We start from the raw sequence: 21720 nt of genomic DNA, 5'->3' as shown, positions 1-21720 counted from the left end.
GGAAAGGTCTGAGGGTCAGGGGAATGCATTTTTCCCCCTTTTAATTCTGGGGAAGAAATAATCTAGAAAAAATGTGTAAAGTAAAATAATTTTCTTAAAAACAGATTTTCAGGTGTGAAGGTGTTCTAAGTGTATCAGAAGCGAATTAAAATAAGAAAAATCAAAGGTGGAAAAAAATTGCAGACTATATATAGACCTACAAGATTTGTAATTAAAAGCATCTAAGTAGCATGATAAGTTTTAGATGATTACGGATCTCAACACAAACAAACACTTAAATTTTTATTATTACACTAAATCAAGCATCCAGGATTTATCCTCACACCATGAGAAGCACAGAGCTGAATACGCCTACCACACAGAGAATATAGGCTCGATTTTGAATAGTTTTGGGTCCTCATGTTGGCATCCGCATGTTTTCCCTATATGAGTTTTCTCCAGATACTCAAGGGTCCTCTCACAGTTCAGAAACGAGTGTTTGAAGGTAACTAGGAACTCTAAATGTCCTTATTTCTGAGAGTGAATGTACGTCTTTCTGTTCTGTCATGTGACGGACAGGTGACTGGTCCAGAGTGTAATCTGCCATCGAATATTATCAGGAGCAGCAGGTTGAGGGATTCATTGACCTTCACTTCAGTGAAGCGATATGGAAGATGGGCGGAGAAGAGCAAAGTAGGCTTGGTGTATGATATCATGTAAAGTTGGGTAACACAGCATAAAAACTTGACTCAGATTAGCTGTTGTTCAGTTTATATACACTGATCGGTAAAAGCAGGCCTCTACTCAGTTGCTGTTGTGCTGGCCAGACCTCGTTGGTGGATGTTTTCAGTTTACATTGACAATATCTGGATGAAGAACCATCTTTATTGTTACCATCTTATCAACTGGACTGAAAGAACTAAAATTTGTCTGCAGCAAAACAGAGAAATTAGGCATAAAGGACTTCTACATCCTCACCAGCTTTATAAACCCATATCATGTTGAGCTTGAACAATCAGAAAGCAGTCCCACCACTGAAAAGACGTGAACATTTAATGATGTGAATTTAGCAAATAATCCAAGAGGAAAAGTGAACATTTTGTGAATCACACTTTAGGAGCCTGGGAAAGAACACTCAGCTCACCAACCTTTATTTATACTATTAAAATATTTCAATGTTTATTAGATCCGTTATGCAGTGGCGGTAGAAGTGAATCTTGATATAGCAACCCTCGAACAGCATCCCCGAAATAATGAGAACCTGGTTGCACTGCATCCCTGCACAGCTCAAAGGTCCGAACAGAAACTGGAGGAGGTCCTGAACTTTCTACACAATAATCAGCTTCACATTGAGTGGCTGTCAGAGCTGAAGCAGGTGGACATTAACCTGCTTTATCTCTGGTGAACTAAACCACACTTAAGTCAAGTCTGGAGACAATAATACCACTTACGTTTCTGGGTGATAGGTAAGTATACGCTTCTCCTTAATCTCAGTAAACAAAAAGGAAGGCCATTTCAAAAACACTAAGTGAAAACATTTACCTGTTGATCACATCGTGGGAGTTAAAATGCTGGCTCAAGTCATTTTACTGGAACTGTGTCAAAGACGAGTTATTCACCTGCAGCGGGAGTGCAAGGCAAATCGACAAAGAAAAAAAGCCAAGTTTGACTGAAGGACAGATTAATGACTGGTGAAGCAAACACTGCAACGTGAGCGGTTCAGGAAGTTGATTCACTGCAAGCTCAAACTTGTGCACTTCACTGGTACAATTTGTTCTGGAAACAGCTGGTCTGAAATGTTTTCTAACGAATGAGGAAAATCACATCTGTGTCTGCAGCAAGAACACACTAAAACTTGTTTCCAAACAGATTGGGTGATCAGAAATATCCCCCCTTTCGTTCGAACAGAGGCCAATTCTCTGAGTCACATTTTGCTCGCTTTAAGCCCTTAATCTGTTTCCATGCTTCTCACAATCCCCATCAAAACCACGCAGCTCAACATTATGGGAACTTCTGCCATCTTTGCACTTGATGCAACCGAGCAACATGTTTTTTAAACGTGGAACTCGGCAGGTCATTTATCATTACATATACAAAGAAATAAAATAATTAGGAAATACATTTATCCTTCTTTTAAATGATTGCACCCAATTAACATATTGGAAAATGTTGTTGACCCTTTGTCCTGTCATTTCACAACAGACTGCAGAGATGCCAGCAAAACTAAAATTATCTTAAAAAACAATGGACAAGTCAAATCCAAGTAAATATTGATTGAAAGATGCAGTATTTTATCCAATTGTAGAGATTCCGTTTAATTTAAAAAAGGAGAGGCTTTTCTATTAAGAGCCAAATTTCCAGCAAGACTTATAGACCATTCACTATTTCCCCCCAAAAAAAAAAAATCAGGCTCAAAGTGCCAACCAACAGTCACACAAAATGAAAAAAAAAAAGTTTCTATTGCACTGTGATGTGGCTGCGATTTTTTTTTTCTTCTATCAAACCACTCACGCTCTTCCAGTCGGCAAACAAAAGTCCTTGACAGTTAGAAGCATCACGTTCGTAAGTTAACATATCTTACATTGCCATATCAAACTCTCTTTAATCAAAGTGTCAGTGTACTAGTTTAAATAAGCTGATAATTATGAAACGTGTCTGTGAACACAAACACAGTGCCGAAGATTTGTGGCGTTGTCCTAAACTGCCATTACAGAACTGTTCTCCGTCTCTTCCCATGTCTTTAGCAAAGCTATTCCAGTGCAGGTTGAAGATCACACTGCGCAAGTTAAGACGCTCGTGTTCTGAGTTATGACAAATGATGTAATGACGCAGTTCCTGAAACAGAAAGCAAAGACACAAACTCCTTAAACTGTGGAAAAAAAAAAAAAAAGTGCCCAAATGGAACAGAAAAACAGACATCAATGAGAGAAAGCATAAAAGTCAAACAAAGAGGTGGAGGGCACCACAGCACAGAGGGCACTTCATGAGAGTCAATTCTGTGCCTGGTCGCTGTGCCTTTTTCATTTTTTTTTTTTCCTTTAATAATAGTAGGTTCAGTCTTAAGAGAGCGTCCTCAAGGCCCTCTCTCCTCGCCGCCGTTATCCGGTTCCTGCAGTGAGCAGTGGAAGATGGCAGCTTAGGTGTTTGGGAGTTTCCAAAGTTCACTGATCTTTCAGAGACGCACTCAGAGCCGGTGGCCAGCTTCTCCGGCTTGTTCTGTCCTGCAGTTCCACCCGCAGTCAGATTAGAATGGCATCAAAATACCAAAGCCCAGCTCTTTCTGCCTCCCGGCTCAATCGTTGTTCCTACTTTTTGAAAAACCAAACAGGGCCAGATCCTGGAACAACACCACCAATCGTCATTTGCAGTTTAATCCCCATCCACTCTAGGCACACAGTCTTTTAAGAAGTGCTGAGACACGATACATTTTAGCACAGAGAGAAATACAACAGTCTCCCAGCTGTCCCTTCCAGCCAAGGCGAGGGCAGGGCATGATGTGACAGGAGAGGCAGAAGGAAACGGGGCTGTTGGGTGGTAGAGGGAGGCGTGCCCTGTGAAGAGCTTTGGTTTGCGGACTCTTTAGGCTCAGCTGGCTGTGGCACGAGCCACCAGGTCCTCCAGAGCCTTGTCCTGATCATTGTTGTGGACTAGCAGCACCTCTTTGATGGTGTCCCGCTCAAAACCCATTTCACCAAATCTTGACATGAGCTGGAGAAACTGCAAAGCCTAGGGCAGATTAAAACAGAAAAAAAAGAGTCACATCTCCGGATCAATAATGAAAATAAAGTTTGATTTTGAAATAGTGCCGTGCACAAACCTTTTCTTCTGAGCACTGGTACATTTCTAGACATTCCTCCACTGCAGTTGCATCGAAGCCCCGCTCACACAGACGGCCATGGACAAAGAGGTAGTCCAGTACCTTACACAAACAAATAAATGGTTGCGTTGAGAATGAGCGCGTTATTGCCTTGAAATCTCTTTACCTGACAGTGTAATTACAACATGGATAAGGTGCTATTAGTTTTCCTACAGTAATCACAGTGTATGGCTCTATTTCTGCTGATCAGGCATCATCAACCATTTTTCAATCTGAGGTATAAAAAAGAGGTCCTTGTTATATGCACTACAAGAATATTTAGAGTAATAAATCATGTCTGTATTGATCATTATTTATTGATCATAGTCTGTGGAATATTCAAACAGTCAATGTGTAGCATCAGTTACCCTTGTGTCAGTGTAAATATGTATCTTATTGGGCCTGATTAGAATGGACATCTTTGTTTTCAGTATTTCGTAACAACCATACGAAAGCAAATATTCAAAACTGCAATCGTCAAACACCAAGCAGTGAATCTGTGGAGATATCTGGACAGAGGAGTGAGAGGGAGTCACACCTGCTCCACGTTCTGTCCTTGTCTTTGCATGGCTCGCAGGACACCTTCATAAGAGTAGCCCATGCCCACGAGTGTTTCCACGCACTGACGTTCACTGGGGGTCATGCTGAGAAGGGCCCCGCCACACGGCAGCCCAGCAGATCCCGAACCCGGGTTGGCCTAGTTTCAGAACACAAGGAAATCTTAGTTAGGCTAAAATATGTATTCTCTAGTCTCCAGTTAACCTTCAATTCTATAATGCAGACAAGGCACAGTTAATTTCACATGCAGGACGTATTCTTATACTCACTGGCTTTGGTGTGCCGCTCTTTGTGAAACTCGGAGGATCAGGAGCAACAATAACTTGGGTCTTGGGCAGGGCCGGTGGACTACCGTTAGGCAGGTTCTGTTGGGGAGCAGGGGCAGGAACTGGACTGTACCTCACTGGCTCTGGGTCACCAGAATCAGAGAGCTTGGGAAAAGTCAGAGAGCGGATGTTGCAGGGTCGATCGTCAGCGTCAAACGCTGCTCTTCCAGGATGCCCTACTCTGTCCATGTCTAGCAAGGCAACTAACCCATTGGGTTTGTGGGTAAAGCCTGGTTTGGCCGACGGGCCGGTGTTGATGCTGGGTGGAGATGGGCTGCTTCCGCGTGATGCTGATCCTTGCTGAGAGACCTCTGGCGGGGACACAGACGGAGGCGGCTGAGGTTGAGTCTGGCTCTGGAGAATGCTCCTTAGTTCCTCCTTGTCGTCCAAAGTTTTGAGTTCCAGCTTATCAAAGGGATCCTCTTCCCTCTCAAAGTCAGCTAGATTGAGACTGTGTGGCTGAGGAGTGCTGGGTTGGGCTTTCCTGGGGCCGAAGCTTGGGGCAGGCAGTGGAGTGAGGATGGCGTTGTGGCTCAGCCCGGCCAAAACGGGATTGAGCGCTGGTGGTGGAAGATCTTGGTCCTCTGCAGAGGACCTGGGATTTGTCCCGCCACCTCGGTCAATGTCCTGAGACTGGGCCAAACACTCCCTGCTCTCTGCCTCCTGCTTGGCTGCTGCCTCTTCTGCTCTGGCCTCTGCTGCTCGAGCCTCAGCCAGTTCTACCCCCCAGCGCACACTACGCCTCTCCAGAGAAAAGTCATACTGTTGATGATGAAACAAGAGGACAAAAAGGCACAGAGTAAATACGATTTTTATATATATATATATATATATATATATATATATATATATATATATATATATATATATATATATATATATATATAAAAACAATGAGCAACAGTCACATAATGCTACAACTCCAACTTCACTTGGAAAAAAAAGGATTTCAATTATTTAAATGGCACAACTTGATTTTAGCGAAACTGCATTTGTTGTTATTTGTTGAAAAAATAATAACGCTAGTAAACTGCCTGAACATAAAATAATCATGTAACCAAATGACTACTTTGTATTGTGCTTACTAAAAACTGACTCTAAAAATATATATATATATATATACCTTTGAGTACCTGATATCAAATGCATGTGAACAAAAATATCGGATAGGATAACAATGGATAAGACTTAAATTATCCCTCATGTGGAAATTCATTATCACAGCAGTTCTACACTGCATAAATACCGTAGTTAATATATGCTGGAATCATGTGAATCATGTTATAACTCAACCAACATTAATGACTAACCTGTGTTTCCACAAGTAATGAGCCACAGTCTCTCACACAGAAGCCAACAGGCAACCCCACTTTTGCTGGACAGCGAAATTTCTCATTTATCTTGAAAGGAACTTCATCAAGGTAGCTGATGGGCCCTGAAAGCATTTCATCAGAGAAGGAAATTCAAGGTATACATCAAAAAAGGGAATGCTGAAACTACAGGCAGCAAAAGACTACACAAACACTGTATTATTTTACAGTAGATTATTAAAGTAATAAATGCTTGCCATTGTTGTATGCATCCGATCCAGACTTCCTCGCAGCCATTTAGTCTCTGAAATGAGAAATGGAGCAGAAATTGTTGAGCAGCAACACTGATAAAGAAAAAAACATTTAAAAGCACAGGAATCTACCTGGGCATCTAAAACAACATCTGTCATATTTGGGCAGCTTCTAATATTAACAGTAGGATTAGTTCATGGTTTGGATTCATATATACAGGCCAGTGGTATATATGAATCCAAACCATGAATGCAAAAAAAAAGGCCTAATGAACCTGATCGGACTAGTAGGATTAGTATTTTAATGTGGGGGATTGTTTCTGCTTACTGCTTGTTGTAAATGGTTCGATAGTTTTAATCAGATCCAACTGTTTTAATCAAAGCCAAAAAGAAACTTCGCAAACAAAAAGATGTTCCAGTTCAACAGTTCTGCCTCTATCCACTTTGCTAGAATTTGAAGTCACATGCCTGACAACATCAGCACAGAGAAATTAGTGTTTTCAAATCAGTGCTTTGATCGGTGTTGCTGAAATAGACCCCCGTTTAAAAGAAAATGTGACAGTCACATGGCTCATTTGGCAACATCTGTATTTTAAAACTCTAATGGGGCACAATGGACTTCGAATGAGCTGGTTTACTGATACGCATTTTGAAACCCTCCAGAAAATAGTAAAAACATCACCACACTGCGCATACTTTTCTGACTTTCACCTTGTTGTTTATGTGGTTGTTTTTTCAAAGTTAGAATAGCTCATTTATCTGCGTGGTAATCTCATGACCAGCTGTTTGCTCTCACTCGTGGTCTGCCCGTACCTCTCTCCATCAACAAAGCATTAACTTTAATCGTGCAGTGTTTATCTCAGGAGATACACCGTGGTTAGTTACATAACGGCTCTCCACTTCAGGTTAAATAACTTAAGACACAACAAGTGTACAGCTAAAAGAAAATTATTGTATAAATATAAGAAGACGAGATTAACAATGATCACATCAGTGTTGATCAACTCGTAAAGTTACTCAAGTAAGTTCACATTGAGGAGAGACACAAAAAGCATCTGACTATATCGAAAACGAAAGATAGACACATCTCGGTTTTCCTCACAATTTCTAGCAAATATGTGTTCCAACTGGTGCATTGTGGCCTGACAAGCACACTGATGTACGATTTAAGCATTGTCACTGAAGTTATGATGGCCACATCCCGAGCTAAGCTGTTACTTTGTTTGGTTGGCCGTAGTTCAACCGCTACGAGTCCACGTAGAGTTCATGAAGTCGACAGTAGCTGCGTTGTTGCCTCAAGGCGCCATGTACTGTCAAATGGTAATACTGACAATCACTGATGATTACAAGCTAATGTGCCCGGTGGTTTCTGGTGCCGAACTGCTCATGCTAACACACTTAGCTTCGTCGGTGGCCTGGTTACTACGTTATGTGTCTGGATAGGAGAGACCTGCTGCCACCGCCCCTCACATAAAACTCAGTTAACATGTGAATTCAGAGTCCTCTCACCACGATCTGCTCCGTCTTGTCCTCTTAGAATTCAAACGACGGCTTATCGCGGCGTCACTCCGGTGTAAACTGCTCACAGGATGAGCTTTATTTGCATTGAAACCTCTTTCCTGCTTCGGCGTAGGTCGCCATCTTGATTTTTGAAGCTCCCTTCCTCTGGTTCCTGTCTGGCGTCACTCACCTACATGACGTCACAGCGTACCCGATCCGCACCCGGAACACGATCCGTTCTAGACGCTTCTGCGCATGCGCCCAATCCAAGGCAAATTATGTGAGATTGAATTATGCCTTGTTTGTTTGTATTCACTTGTTCAGTTAATAATAAAAAAAAAAAGCTTCTGGGCATGCATCAGCTTCACTGCTAATGCGTAGAAGTGGACATATTTTATGACACGGTGGTCCCACTCTGCCGTGGTTATAATTTAATTTAATTTAATTTAATTTAATTTAATTTAATTTAATTTAATTTAATTTAATTTAATTTAATTTAATTTAATTTATAAAAAATATTATTTTCTGCCAACTGTCACACATTGGCAGTGAGATTCAGGCATTTGATCGGATTCACACGCTGTCAGAGGCGTGAAGAGAGCTGAACTGACATCATCCTCTATGTGTGTTTTCAATATTTATGCTCTGAACGTTTAAATGGAATTTTCTAATTCCTTTTGTGTGTGTTGTGAGAACATTTTAAGGCATTTTGAGTGGTTTGTGAACACTATGTAGGTTTACATGAAGTTGACTTAACACACACACACACACACACACACACACACACACACACACACACACACACACACACACACACACACACACACACACACACACACACACCATATTGTTTTCAGGTGTTAAAAAAGAGGGATTACAACACACTTGTTTGTGATATTAACATGCTAAGAGATAAAGAGACAGTAACTGGTACCGGTACACTCCTGCAGATTTAATATCAACAAACATGACCATTTCAGTCCTCAGAGGTTTCAAGGATGCTTTTGATAGGAGAAAAAAAGGAAACAGGTTTAATCAAGATCAAAAGAGCCTCAGGACAGACAGAACAACAACAGATTTTTTTTTTACTGATTCAGTCAGAGGTAAAAAAAAAAAAAAAAAAAGATAACAGTAACATTTAAGGGCTTATTCCCACTGTTCTTTGTTCAGTCTTCAGATGATGGGGCTAAGCCTGTTCCAGAAGTTTGCCGTCATTGCAGAGCTGGTCCCGATCCTGCCCCACTCCGAAGCACTGTTTTCTGTGGTGGAACTAAACAAGACCGAGACCAGGAACAGCTTTGCCCTGGAAGAAGACCACGAGCAAATACAACATGACTCATATCTTCTCAGTTCTCAGAGTACTTCAGTGCAGGAGTTCCCGCAAGTCTTTTTCATGGGGGGCAAGACGGTCCAGCTTTTGGTCAATGAACTGCAGACATCGACATGCTGAAAGTGTTCATAATTAATCCATCATGGCCACTGACCTTTGGAGAGAAAATAAAATTACTTACTGAGGAACGACTACAAATTCCCAAAACCAACATAAAGTAGCCTTTGCCATTTTAGGCCACATGCCCTCATGTGTTCATATGTTAATTAACAGAGGGATCATTTCGAAGCAAAGGTGCCTGACATATACGTAAAAATGTATGTCAGAGTCCATCAGCCTTTCTCAAATTAGGAGCTAACTCAAATAAAATCAATTAATACCAATTAATACCATGAATCATACTGACTCAGATTTAAAACCCAGCTTATCTAGGGTTTCACACTTTCGATGAGTGACTTCCGTGTTACCTGAGTGTCAGCTCTGTTTGGTAAACTTATTACGTAGGTGCAGTTTCCATAAGCAATGGCTGCAATTCCTCTGCAGTGATTACCCATGTTGGAAATCATTGTCCACTGCTTGGTGGGCTGTAATACTCAGCTGATTCCAAGCAGACCGACCCATTGTATCCTCCAAAAATATAAACCTGAAGACAAAAGTATGAGTAGAGTCATTTTACTGCCTTTATCGGTCCACAGAGAAGTGAATTTCAGCAAGAATTCAAGTGAAACACTTAATGAAAATTAGTAAGTTGGTATGGTAATTAATATATACATATTTTTTATATTTAATAATCACGGCAGAGTGTCGTAAAATATGCCCGCTTCTGCCCATGTGTGGGGAATTGACACATGCGCAGAAGCGTCTGGGACGGAGCGTGATCCGGGTGCGGATCGGGTACTGACAGTACTGACAAGGGCACGTTTTTGGACTATGGGAGGGGACAGGAGTACCTGGAGTGGGCCCACTCACACATGGGGAGAACATGCATACTTCACATAAGGTGGGGAAGCAGTTCTCTGGTGCACTGGGCCCATTTCGCTCCAGACCTGGAAGAGGATTGAGAACTGGAAACAGGAAACAGATTGATAAGCATTCTCAGGTAATGAAGGGACAGTAAGGTGCTGTCAAATGTCTTTGAATATTAAACAGATAATACTCATAAATTTGTGTTCATTATTAGTATTAGTATTAGTATTAGTATCAGTATTAGTATCCTTACAAACTCATACTCACTTACCAGGGTTGGAATTTTCAGTAAAAAGACATGTACTTAGTGAAGTAAAATGTCAACAGTTTATTATTTATTTGTTTATTTATTCGTTTGTCTTGTTGCAAATTCCAAAGTCCTTTTTCAGAATCGAGGGCGTGCTCGATTCTGAAAAATATGTGTCACACGCGCGTGCATGTGGTGTGTTTTTTTTTTCCTTCCCAGAATCGAGTGCGCGCACGTCACGCACAGACCCATACGCGCCTTACGTTCTTCAGACACGCGCAATGATAGCCGGAAGCATCGATGGGAGGAAAATAAAAATCGATGAAATTCACTGTAATTCGCGAGTGTAAACCTCTCAGTTACTGTCCGTTTCGCGACCGCGGGCTCGACTCTGTCCGTCTGTAACGCCGCGGCCGTGCTGGAGGGTCCGGTAGGGAGCTGAAAATGTGCTCCATTTGAAGGAAGTTGCTCGGTGGGGGTTTAGCTGACGTGTGGAGAAGTTGAGACTGCCTGAGAGCAGATAAACAAACACAAACAAGCAGGGATCAGCTGAGCGCTTCTCCGAACCGAACCAGCAGCGCGGAGGGATGTCAGGGACCGGCAGACTACTGTTTCCAGCCCGAGAATGATCCTCAGGACACCGTGACTTGTTCTGATACTTGCTCCATGTCAACTGTCAACACAAAGAATTTGGGAAACACAACACGAGGAGCAGCCGTAGGCTTTAGCAGAAAATCCACTGCTCCTGCCACTGTCTCTTTGTCAAGGCACAGCCAGGTTAGCCTGGACAACCAATGAGTTTACCTTCTAGGCTTCAGCTCTAACGACACGAACACACATTACAGTGCAAGGAGACGGAGGTAAACACTTTTTTGTTAACTTTGCTTTTCCCTCATAAAGGGCCCGTATACTCAACCAGTAAACTGAGCTAGCTTGTAAAGCAACATATCCTGCTTATGTTTGTATTATTAACGGTGCTACAGTTGCTACAAAGCGGGGCTGTTATCTGTTTGTTTTTCTTCTTTTTTCCTACCGTGTTTTTACAAAGGCTAGTATCAAAACAAACGAAGCTGAGAATGTGTTGGTGTCTTTCGTTGGGTGATCCTGGAATTAGAAATTTATGTAAGCGGTATGCAGATGATTTCATGAGAATCCTAACCATTTCTGTCCACTTTATATCCCTGAAAACCCTTTCCTGCTGCTGGTGTCAGAAGTGGAATTATCATGGCCCACCAGGCAACCCCTAGTTCCCAGAAGGCCCTGATGATGGAGCTGAAGTCTCTGCAGGAGCAGCCTGTGGAGGGCTTCCGCATCACTCTGGTGGAGGAGTCTGACCTCTACAACTGGGAAGTGGCCATCTTTGGGCCCCCAAATACCTTGTATGAGGGAGGCTACTTTAAGGTGAGACAAATACTTCCGTTAAATGCTTTAAAACCCCATTAAAAAAGTTTACTGAGTCAGGCACAGTTACGATTCTGATATAGAATTGGAAGATACATTTCTTCATACACGTATGTGTAATCCATACTCTGGAAAGTTCTGTTGTAAAAATATATAAATAAGCTTCACCTTTCCTGATTTTTTTTTTAGGCAGCTACCTTTATAATTTATGAATTCCTGGTCATTTCCCCCCCTGTCCAGCACTTTCTCCTTGCCCAGCCTTCACCCCTTTCACTGTACTATGGTTGTGCTTCAAATGGCTATTTTTAGCCGTGAGACCGATATAAATGGCACCTCTGCGCAGAGAAAGAGTAAGAGAGAAGGGCAAGATCAGATTCATCTTCCTTTCTTTCATGTTAGCCTTTCCATGTCAAGCGTGCGCACTGGTGAGAGCTAAGTTCTGAGTTGAGTTTGTGCACATGTTCATTGTGCATTGCCGCAGATCAGGAACTCCAAAATAATACAGGGAACATATTGGTGTTTTCTCTTTTAGATGCGTTATTTTTATCCTTGCAAATTGTAATCATGAAGTTTCTTTCCATCCCCAAAAATATTTTAATATGATTAGATTGTTTGTTTGTTTTTTTCAAATCAGTCAGATGCTTTGTGTCTGTATGTAATGTAGACAGAGACGAAAAAGGAAAAAGCTGATGATGAATGCCAGCGCTCAGGGCTCACTCATCTCATACAAAAGTAGCAAAACTCAAATAACCCTATGTACCATTATTATTTTGTGATGTGAAAAATTAGAATAATTATTCTTATTTTACTCTGCAGAATGCAAAACAGAACAAAATTGAAAGGAAAGGATTGAGAATTTTCTTGAAAAGTCAACAGTGACCTTTCAACAAGGATCTCTGCACAGTGTTCTTTGAAATGACAACTTGAAACATTTCTGAGAAAAAAGTGCCAAAACAAGGAACGGACTGTTTGTGTGAATCTGCTCCATTTTCTACAATGTTTCCTTGTCCTCTTTCAGACATTTAACTGCTACCTGCATGGCTACAAACTGATGTCATCTCGCACAATTCTGCTTTTATTAAAGGGATAATGTTCAGATTAAGAGAAGTTTGAATCTCATTTTATATAATTGAAGCTATAGTTTGTAGAAATGTTTCAAATCACAGGTATTATGTGTGTTCATTAGTGTAATTAGCATTGCTTCCAATACATTTCTGCTCTGTTGCACCCAAACATCAAATCCAGGTTGGGGATTTTCTGAATGTTGCATTCAGATTGTTGCTCTCAAATGAGTGTCGAACAGGAACATTGTTCAGTGCATCATGAAATGAGTTTGTTTCATGTTTCTCAGCCGCAGTGGCTCGCTGTGCTGTCATGATAGTCCTATCTGGCTGGAAAGCAGTTCAGTGTGAAACGAGGGTGATATTGCACACACCCAAAACTTAGTTTCTTGTCCAGACAAACACGGAGCCACGGTTACCTAATTTTCTGTCAGCTGATATTGTATTTTTGTGTTCCCCCCCCCCACACACACAGCAGTTTTTCCAGTGTTTGTGTTTGTTATGATGCATTGCTCGAGATGAAGGTGGATTGGACCCGAAATTCTGGTTTAATGTTTGCTGATGTTCAAACAGTTAAAGAGAGCGGCATTTAAATGTGCTGTTACTTTTTTCATAACTCAGTGTCACTTCCTTTTAAGTATGTGAATCTTCATCATATATGTTAAGGACAAAGCAACTTTAATCTCTTAACTCAATTTAATCATAGGGATTAAAGTAAAACCAGGAGTAACTTGTTTGTGCTTTAGGATCTTCTTTTGTTTTCAAAAACCTAAAGGACCAAATAATTTAATCGAATCGGAAAACATAAACAGGTTGCTTTATTCATTCACTTTTATCAACCTATCCCATCAACCCACAGCCGCCAGGGGCATCTGATGATTTGAGACAACTTTATTTATTCCTTATGGGTAAATCAAGTGCAAAGCAAGCATGAAAAGATCAAGAACCTTTTAAATGTGACAGTATCTTTGAAGTTATCCAAAGCATAGAAACTATAATAAACTGACTAATCAATAAATAGGACATCATGAGCTTAGGCAATAATGTTTAAAAAAAAAAAAGAAGAAGAAGTAGTCATAAAATTAATTTAAAATTAGTGTTTCCTGTGTTCAGCAACCTAATAGCACAGTCAATATAAGGATCTCAGCGTTTTCTGGTTTGGGACTTTAGATCTTTTTTCCTTTTTTCTCCTAAAGAGAACTCAAATCTCTCTGCAGCACTCAGCTGATAATTTAACAAACCTTTAGAATGTTTTTATGTTGCTTTTTTAGCAACAGGTCCGTAAATAGAGAGGTTATAAAATAGAAGAGAAATACTTTATTAATCCCAGAGGGAATTTCTGTAAAAGCCTTTACCATCATCATGTAGTGACATGCAATGATTCAGACATGATTTAGGAATCTTTCTGGACAGGAAACGCAGCCACAGGCCAGTACTGCATGTTTAAGATCAGCAGGCCCTCAAAGAGCACAGGAACAGTTCTACCACTCATTATCTGTGAACACAACTCACTGTGCAATCAATCATGCTACAATTCAATCAAAAACAGCCATCCTCTCTGCTCTGAGGCTCAGTCAGATTATTTGCATGTCAAAAGTTTGACTTCGGAAACCACAAACAGCCTTTTTCTGCAAGCTAAGGAGGAAAGGCGGACATTCAGTTTGTTTTCTACGTACAGTCCAAAAACCTCCATTTCACATTGGTGCCTGTCAATGCTGAAGACTACACAGAGATCTTAGAATACCATGTACTGTTCCTCGTAACATTTCATTGTGGCTGAAGGCCTTGCATAGTTTAGTATGACAAAGTCACAGTGAAAGAGTCCCGAGTCGTCAGCTGGCCTGCCGCAGTCCAGATTTTTCATTAATAATAAAAAAACCTTTGGCTCATCATAAAATGAGAACTCTAAAGATCAATACTGTTGAGCTACAAGAAATCAACATCTGAAGAGAATTGGATGTTATTATTGGATGTTCTAGTACTCAGTGCTGTCATGTCCCTGTCCCAACTTTCCTAGCTGTGTTGCTGCTATCAATATTAGACCGTTTTAATGAAAAAGGTCTGTGTTATATTGTGCTTGAAATATGACTGTCTGAGAGTTGCAAATCAGTGCGTCCTGTTTTTATTTACAATTTAAATATCATTTTGAACTTTTCAGGCTTGTTGTAGTTAGTAAAAATATGTTTCCGGTTGAACTGGAATGCGTTGTAATAGATTCAACATGTTGAATATTCATCGTCTTTTTTTTGTTCTTTCAGGCTCACATCAAGTTCCCAGTTGACTACCCGTACTCCCCTCCAACCTTCCGCTTCCTCACCAAGATGTGGCACCCCAATATCTACGAGGTAAAAGTCTTTTCTCGAGAAATATCCTATCCTTCGTCTCCTCTTTCTGCGGATTTCAAACGTCTCTATTCGCTGAATGTGAACCTGACTTTATGTAGGTCGGGTTTGGTGCAGATCCCAGCTGAGTTCACCGTTAGAGGTGAAATACAGACAGTTTTCATGGTGTGTTTTGGTTTTTCCTCTAGAACGGCGATGTGTGCATCTCTATCCTGCACCCTCCTGTCGATGACCCTCAGAGCGGGGAGCTGCCCTCTGAAAGGTGGAATCCCACGCAGAATGTCAGGTAACGTCAGACACAACCTCTGCTTTTCTCTGTACTTCTTCACCTTCCTGCTACCTTCAAATACAGCTGTATGTTTTATATGTGAAGGTTTTTATTTGTATTTGTGAACATGTACTAAAGCAAGGCAGTACAGCAAACTTTATTAAAACAGAGCTAATTTTCACACGTTTCAGTGGCTCATCGTTTATTGACAGTGAGCCAGAAGATACAGAACAAGAACTGACAATTTAAAAAAAAAAAAAAAAAAACAGGTTTCAAATAATAATAATGATAGATCCATAAAGATTTGGACAGAATTTCCAGCACTTCAACGCTGTACTCCACCAACCATGGATTTAACATTGTTGTTTTAAGATTTAGTGTGTTCTATGACTTTTTGTCCCTTTAAAAGGCAGATGGTACATATAGATTGTGTAATAATTCTCTCAGCACTTTCGCCATTGAGGTGTTGTATCGAACGAAAATGCCTGTATGTGTTTTACATGTAGCTGAAACAAGTTGTATTCGGCGGTTCTGAAGCAGAAGACACCGCTGTAGGGTAGTTTTCTGAAATTCTTCTAAATTTAGCTTGTCAGCAAGATGCAGAGCGGACGCAAAGTGCTGAGTGTGGATTTGAAAGTCTGAGCAGACTGGGTGAGGCGTGTAAACGAGCCACCAGGGGAAAGAGGTGAGGGAACGCCTCCGTCTGAGCCGGGATGAGGCTTCTGAAGTGTAAAGCAACCCGTGCAAAACTTTTCTTTCATGTGACAATGAGATCTGAAATGGGAGTTTTCTCGTCTTGCTCTTCCCTGATCAGGACCATCCTGCTCAGTGTGATCTCTCTGCTCAACGAGCCCAACACCTTCTCTCCCGCCAACGTGGACGCCTCTGTCATGTTCCGCAAATGGAGGGACAGCAAAGGCAAGGATAAGGAGTATGCAGAGATTATCAGGTAAATGCAGAGTGTTGGAGGATGAGCCGTGTTGGATTCTTCTCAGTGAAAATGACTGACTGAGTTCCCTTCTTCCCCCCGCAGGAAGCAGGTGATGTCGACGGCGGCCGAGGCGGAGCGCGACGGCGTCAAGGTGCCGACCACGCTGGCCGAGTACTGCGTCCAGACCAGGGTTCCCTCTCAGGACAGCAGCTCGGACCTCCTCTACGACGACCTCTACGACGACGACATGGAGGAGGAGGACGACGAGGACGACGAGAGCGAGATGGAGTCCGTGGGCGAGGCCGGGGCGATCAGCGCCGTGGAGGACGGCGGGACGTCCACCAGACATTACGACAACCAGGATGACTCTGGCAACGAAGACTCGTGATGATCAAGATGAAAACTCCTCCCTGCCAGCTCTCCCACCACCACCGCCACCCCCTCCCCCTCTTTTTTCAGTGTGTGTGTGTGTGTGTGTGTTTGCGTCTCTGTCTTGTGTGTGTATGTTTGCACATACATTGGGGTCAAAAGTCTACTGCCAAAAACCTTTCATCATTTATTAAACTAACACAAGTGTTTGATTACTTCCCAGTTGTCAGCATAGTGTTGTTTCGTAGCATCTCAGCTGAAGTTCGTCGGTACCGTTTTTACTGAAAGTCAGATTTTTTGGTCTTTCCACCGTTTGCCTTAATTACAGCTTGCACTCTGTCCGGCATCAAATGTTCTGGAGATTTTTAGAGAGATTGAAAATATTCCCTGCACTGTTTTCGAGCACACTAAAAGTGTTTTGAGTGTACATTTAACTTCTTTTTTTTCCCCCCCCCATGAATGTTTCATCCAAGTCCACACCATGTTAAACTCTAAATTCTGGTATTAATCTGCAGAGCTTTGCGTTATTCGAACACACAAGTTAACAACTCCGGATAGAGGGAAATATCCACAAAACAAAAGACATCCATAAGGTTTTCCCAATATGGCTTCTGTAAGATTCCAATTATGGAACAAATGTTATCATTTCATTTACTATATTTTTCATTTATGTCGCCTTTCAAAATGTCTCAGAGACATAAAGTCTTTCTTCTTCTGACAAGGCGTTACCCAAAGATAAAACAGTCTCTTCCGGCCGATACAAGTAAACAAATTGTTTTAGTTTTTATAAATGATGAAAACCAACAGTCCTTGTGGTGGCCTCTTGAACCCCGGTGTGGCCGGCCAGCTCCCCGTCTGGCGGCTCCACTTCAGATTGTTTGTTCTTGTGCTTGAAAGAAAGATTGGGTCTGTCCACCGTGTCTCTCCTCGTCGCCGTTCCTTTGGTCTCTCGTGTTCTCCGGGACGGCTCGGCCGCTTCGCCGTCTGGCTCGCCTCCCGGTCGACGAGCCGGTCGGCCGGTCCCGTCTCTCCGTCACTCGGCGCGTCCCGCGGAGGGAATGTCTGTCCCCCTCGCACCCGTCTCTCTGTTCCACTTTGATGCAATCAGCTTCACCTCGCGAGCTCCACTCCTCTCGGACGAGTGTCACGTCACGGCTGTCTCCCCCATCGACCCCTCAAATCAGCATCTTTTGGTGATGGGCTACAACAAGGCGAAGACCTTCTTTTTTCACATGGCCTCCCACACCTCTCTCTGCCTCTTAAACCTCAGGGCCTCAATAGACTTTGACTGAGAGAGAAAACCCAGACGACGAGAATCTTAACACACAAACTGCTCCTCACCTCCACCTCCTTTTTCTTACTTTGTGTATCATTGGGTATTATTGGAGGGCCGACAGTGCTCCGAACGTCTCTGATCCCGCCGTTTACACATGACTGAGTGTTGCTATTAGTCCAGATTAGGGTTGTTATAGTGTTTTTTTTTCTTTTCTTTTTCTTTTTTTTGTAGCAGGCAAGAGTCAAAGAAACTCAAAATGTATCCTCTCCTCGAGGCATTACTTACATTTTGTCGCGTTAGATGGGAAAGTGTTCAGATTTGATCCGTTACTCAAACACAGGCTGACTGCAACTTCCCGAACGTCGTTACTGTGCTGCACCTCGTCGAGAGTCTGTTCATCCACAGGGACAAAAATCCACATGCAGCTTAGAAATACATTTGAATGACTATAACACTGATTGCCTGTTATCCGTGTGTGTGTTTGGATGCGTGTGTGTGTGTGTGTATTTACATTCACTCTTCATATTGGCGATGATGTCAGGGCTTTCTGTGTGTTTGTTTTTGTGGAATCAGTGCAGATTTTATTTTTCCCAAATGACCTTTTGGACTTTGTCCAGCTGAGAAGTCATTGAGTGTGTTTTGCTCCTTGTTCTAGTGTTTTCATGGAACGCCTGAATTGGCAGATGAATTGACTGATTTAATACAAAAAAAAAACAACACACAGAAAAAAAAACACAGACACACACTCTCTGAGTATTAAGCTTTTGAACACACCAAATGGCATAATGTGACTATTATTACTTGTGCTGCATCTAGTAAAGTACACATTTTGAGCTTTGTTTTACGAGTCTGTCGCCCTCTTCAACACGGCTAAGCAACGGGGCAAATGGCGGCTCAAGTGGATGGAGATTATGCCAAGGAAACCAAGTATAACCCCACACCACCATTTGTTTTCAAAACTACGGAGCAATGGATGCATGTAGTGGATTTACTGCTGTTTGAGAAAAGAAAAGAAACTCTTCACGAGACTCCGTTTTGGATTGGGGAAACATTTTCTCTTGGCTCTGTGCTCTGGAGGCTCACAAAGACTGGATTCTGTTGAGGTTGGGGAAGAGAAATCCACTTCTGAAATGGACCTTTTGTTGGATTTGTTAACGCAGCACAGAAGGCGGAATGATCCCTGAAATTCAGAACATTTCTTTATGTTGTCTCCGGTTTTGCCCCTCCCACACGGTGCTCAGACATAAGATCCACAGTGGGCAATGAAAGGAGCCACTCGTGTGTGTGTGTGCTTGTGTGTGTCTACGAATGGATTATGTTGGTAAAGCCATGCTGTGTGATGGAGACTTCGATGAGAAGATTGGTCCCGCAGTGCTTCGTCATTAAATATGTGTCTAAAACCAGCGGCAGGGTAGCTAGATTTCACTGTACAACTTGGAATAACAGAAAGAATATTCTATTTGGAGACCGCAGCAACCCATTTCTCTCTATCTGATCATGAATTAGAAACCCCGTTCAGTGCACGATGAGCCATCTGACATCTGACACCATTTTACAGGAGAGTGTAACGAGGCAATTTGAGGTAGATGTACTCTATTAATAATTCATTGACGGGTATTTGGCGCAGATCTAGAGATGAATGGACAATTAACCCACAGACACACGATAAGAACCTGGGAGAGATTTCATTCATAAGATTGTTACGTCAAAATATCGTTGATCTCTGGCCACCAAAAACAGATCAGTTCATTTTCCAGTAATACCGAAATGGACCTGATGAAAAGAATGGAATCGGGTTTGAACTTCACACACACACGTGCTCACATTCCACTGGCTGCGGCTCAGTAGATCCACTGCACGCAGTGTCTCGCTCAAGGAAAAAGAAATCACGAGAATTCCCAGAATGACAGCCTTGTCAGATGAAATGGGTTTTTGCTTGGTTTTGTCCTGAACCGTGAGACCATATTTAACAGACGCCGTGTCAATCTTCTCATCTGTGTCTCTGTAAATGTCCCAACAAAGTTTCCCAAAAGGTCAAACTGTTGCATCAAAGCCATGTTATTACAAATTTAGAGATCTAAAACCTGCATTATTGTTCCATTAGAGAAAAGGTTAGGCGTAGTGTAGCTGAGGATCAGTGCAGACCTCTTCATTAGAAGTGCACGTCTCTGTTTTTGTAGTCGAGGCGTCGAATAAAAAGATTCACAGAGCCGACTGACCTAAGAGAAACACAAACTATTATTAAAAAAAAAAAAAAAAGAAAAGAAGAAAAAAAAAATCACGATACAGGATCACAGATGTTGAGACGTTATTCCACGTTGTTACATACAAAAAAAAAAAAGAACTTTGATTTACTCTGAGTGTGTGTGTTTGTGTGTAAGCATGTGGGTGCATAACGGTGTGATTTGTTTTTACAGCGTGGGCTGAATGTGTGTGAGGCCACCCCCCCCTCCCCCTCCCCCCGAGGCCTTCTCACGTCCACGACGATACCACGACGTGTCCACACACCTTTCCATGTGAAACGCTGTCCTCATTGGTTTCATGTTTGATTTTTTTTTTGTTGTTGTTCTTTCATTTTATTTCCACGCCATTTTGTGTTTGTGAGGATGCAAATGTCACTTATAAAAGTTTCTATCGTACAGCGGAAAAAAAAAAAAAAGAGAGAGAGAACACACACGCGTTGGGTTTGTTCGCTGTAGGGCTTCGGTGTGTGTTGCTATGCTCACATGTTGTGGGGAAACGAACGCGGCGGGTTGGTTTTTGGACTAAAACAAAAAAAAGAGTGATATGCAAATGATGGGCAGTTATTGTGGTTAAGTTGGAAAATTATTCAAAATAAAACAGTATGTCGATAAAGCCTGCTGAAAGGTTCACCTTGCTTTGCGCCGTTACTGTGTGGTTTACTTTTATTTAATAATGTATCATATTTATGGGTTAGATTACACAGATAGGATTAAAAGCAACAAAGTTACATCTTGCAATAAAATCGAGCTCTTCCGTAATACTGCTGCCCTCTAACTAGTGTGATGAAATACACCGAGTGTCAGCTATTGTGATGTTTTGCATTTACAACAATGGGACAGAGGTTAACTCACTGGGAACTCGACCTTTGGTTCACTGAAATCTGATCATTTCCTTTCTGAGTCCACGTTGCACCCGGCGGCCTCAATAAGCTCGTCTGTCACCTCAGCTGACCTCTCTCTTCTCAGCCCGAGCCAAATACAATAACCAGAACCCCTCCCTGCCTCCAAACGCTGCAGTCGCTAGATTACTTTAACTGAAAAGTACAACGGCGTCTCGCTCGTAGTTTGTGCTTCAGATATTGGATATGTTTTGGCAGTGGCATCGTTTCACGAGTGACTAAAAATTAGAACTTGGTGACAGTCAAGGTTGCTAGTTCAGGTTGCTCAAGGGATGTCCCTCAAATTTACCAAGAGCGTTGCGTTAGACGTGATCTGAACGATGAACTGATTAGAACATTCTGGTAAATGTTCAAGGCGGTTAAGGAATCGCACCAGTTTCCGGGCGGGTTTTATCACTGGGCTCTTCAAAAACGTGTGTTTGAGGCTACTTGGTGGCTATAATTTGTCCGTAGCTGTGAATGTGTCTCTCTGTGTTTGCTCTGTGATGAACCGGTGGCCCGTTCGGATCGTTCGCTGCCTTTATCAGTAGTCGGCTGGGGTTTTTGTTTAATCCTCAACGGTCTCCACTGCAGAATCAATCCGAACATTAGCCCGTATTGTTATTTT

At 42.0% G+C, this 21720-nt stretch overlaps 2 protein-coding genes across 2 annotated transcripts; one reads left to right on the top strand and one right to left on the bottom strand.

Moving 5' to 3' along the window:
- Window positions 1-1011: 1011 nt before the first annotated feature.
- Window positions 1012-7946, bottom strand: ubap1 (ubiquitin associated protein 1). Its single transcript, XM_030090735.1, has 7 exons — window positions 7790-7946; window positions 6287-6333; window positions 6030-6154; window positions 4663-5481; window positions 4374-4532; window positions 3797-3898; window positions 1012-3705 (listed from the first exon to the last, which is right to left on the bottom strand). The coding sequence occupies exons 2-7, from the start codon at window positions 6324-6326 to the stop codon at window positions 3565-3567; spliced, it is 1386 nt and encodes a 461-aa protein (XP_029946595.1). The 5' UTR covers window positions 6327-6333; window positions 7790-7946; the 3' UTR covers window positions 1012-3564.
- Window positions 7947-10596: 2650 nt separating this feature from the next.
- ube2r2 (ubiquitin-conjugating enzyme E2R 2) lies at window positions 10597-20249 on the top strand. The gene is made up of 6 exons (XM_030091936.1): window positions 10597-11183; window positions 11535-11724; window positions 15044-15130; window positions 15316-15413; window positions 16210-16344; window positions 16429-20249. The coding sequence occupies exons 2-6, from the start codon at window positions 11548-11550 to the stop codon at window positions 16712-16714; spliced, it is 783 nt and encodes a 260-aa protein (XP_029947796.1). The 5' UTR covers window positions 10597-11183; window positions 11535-11547; the 3' UTR covers window positions 16715-20249.
- The last annotated feature ends 1471 nt before the right edge of the window (window positions 20250-21720 follow it).

Source organism: Salarias fasciatus, chromosome 5, assembly GCF_902148845.1.
Source record: "Salarias fasciatus chromosome 5, fSalaFa1.1, whole genome shotgun sequence".
Taxonomy (NCBI): Eukaryota; Metazoa; Chordata; class Actinopteri; order Blenniiformes; family Blenniidae; genus Salarias; species Salarias fasciatus.
Note: the sequence above shows the minus strand (reverse complement) of the source record. Positions and strands in the feature narration are given on the sequence as shown.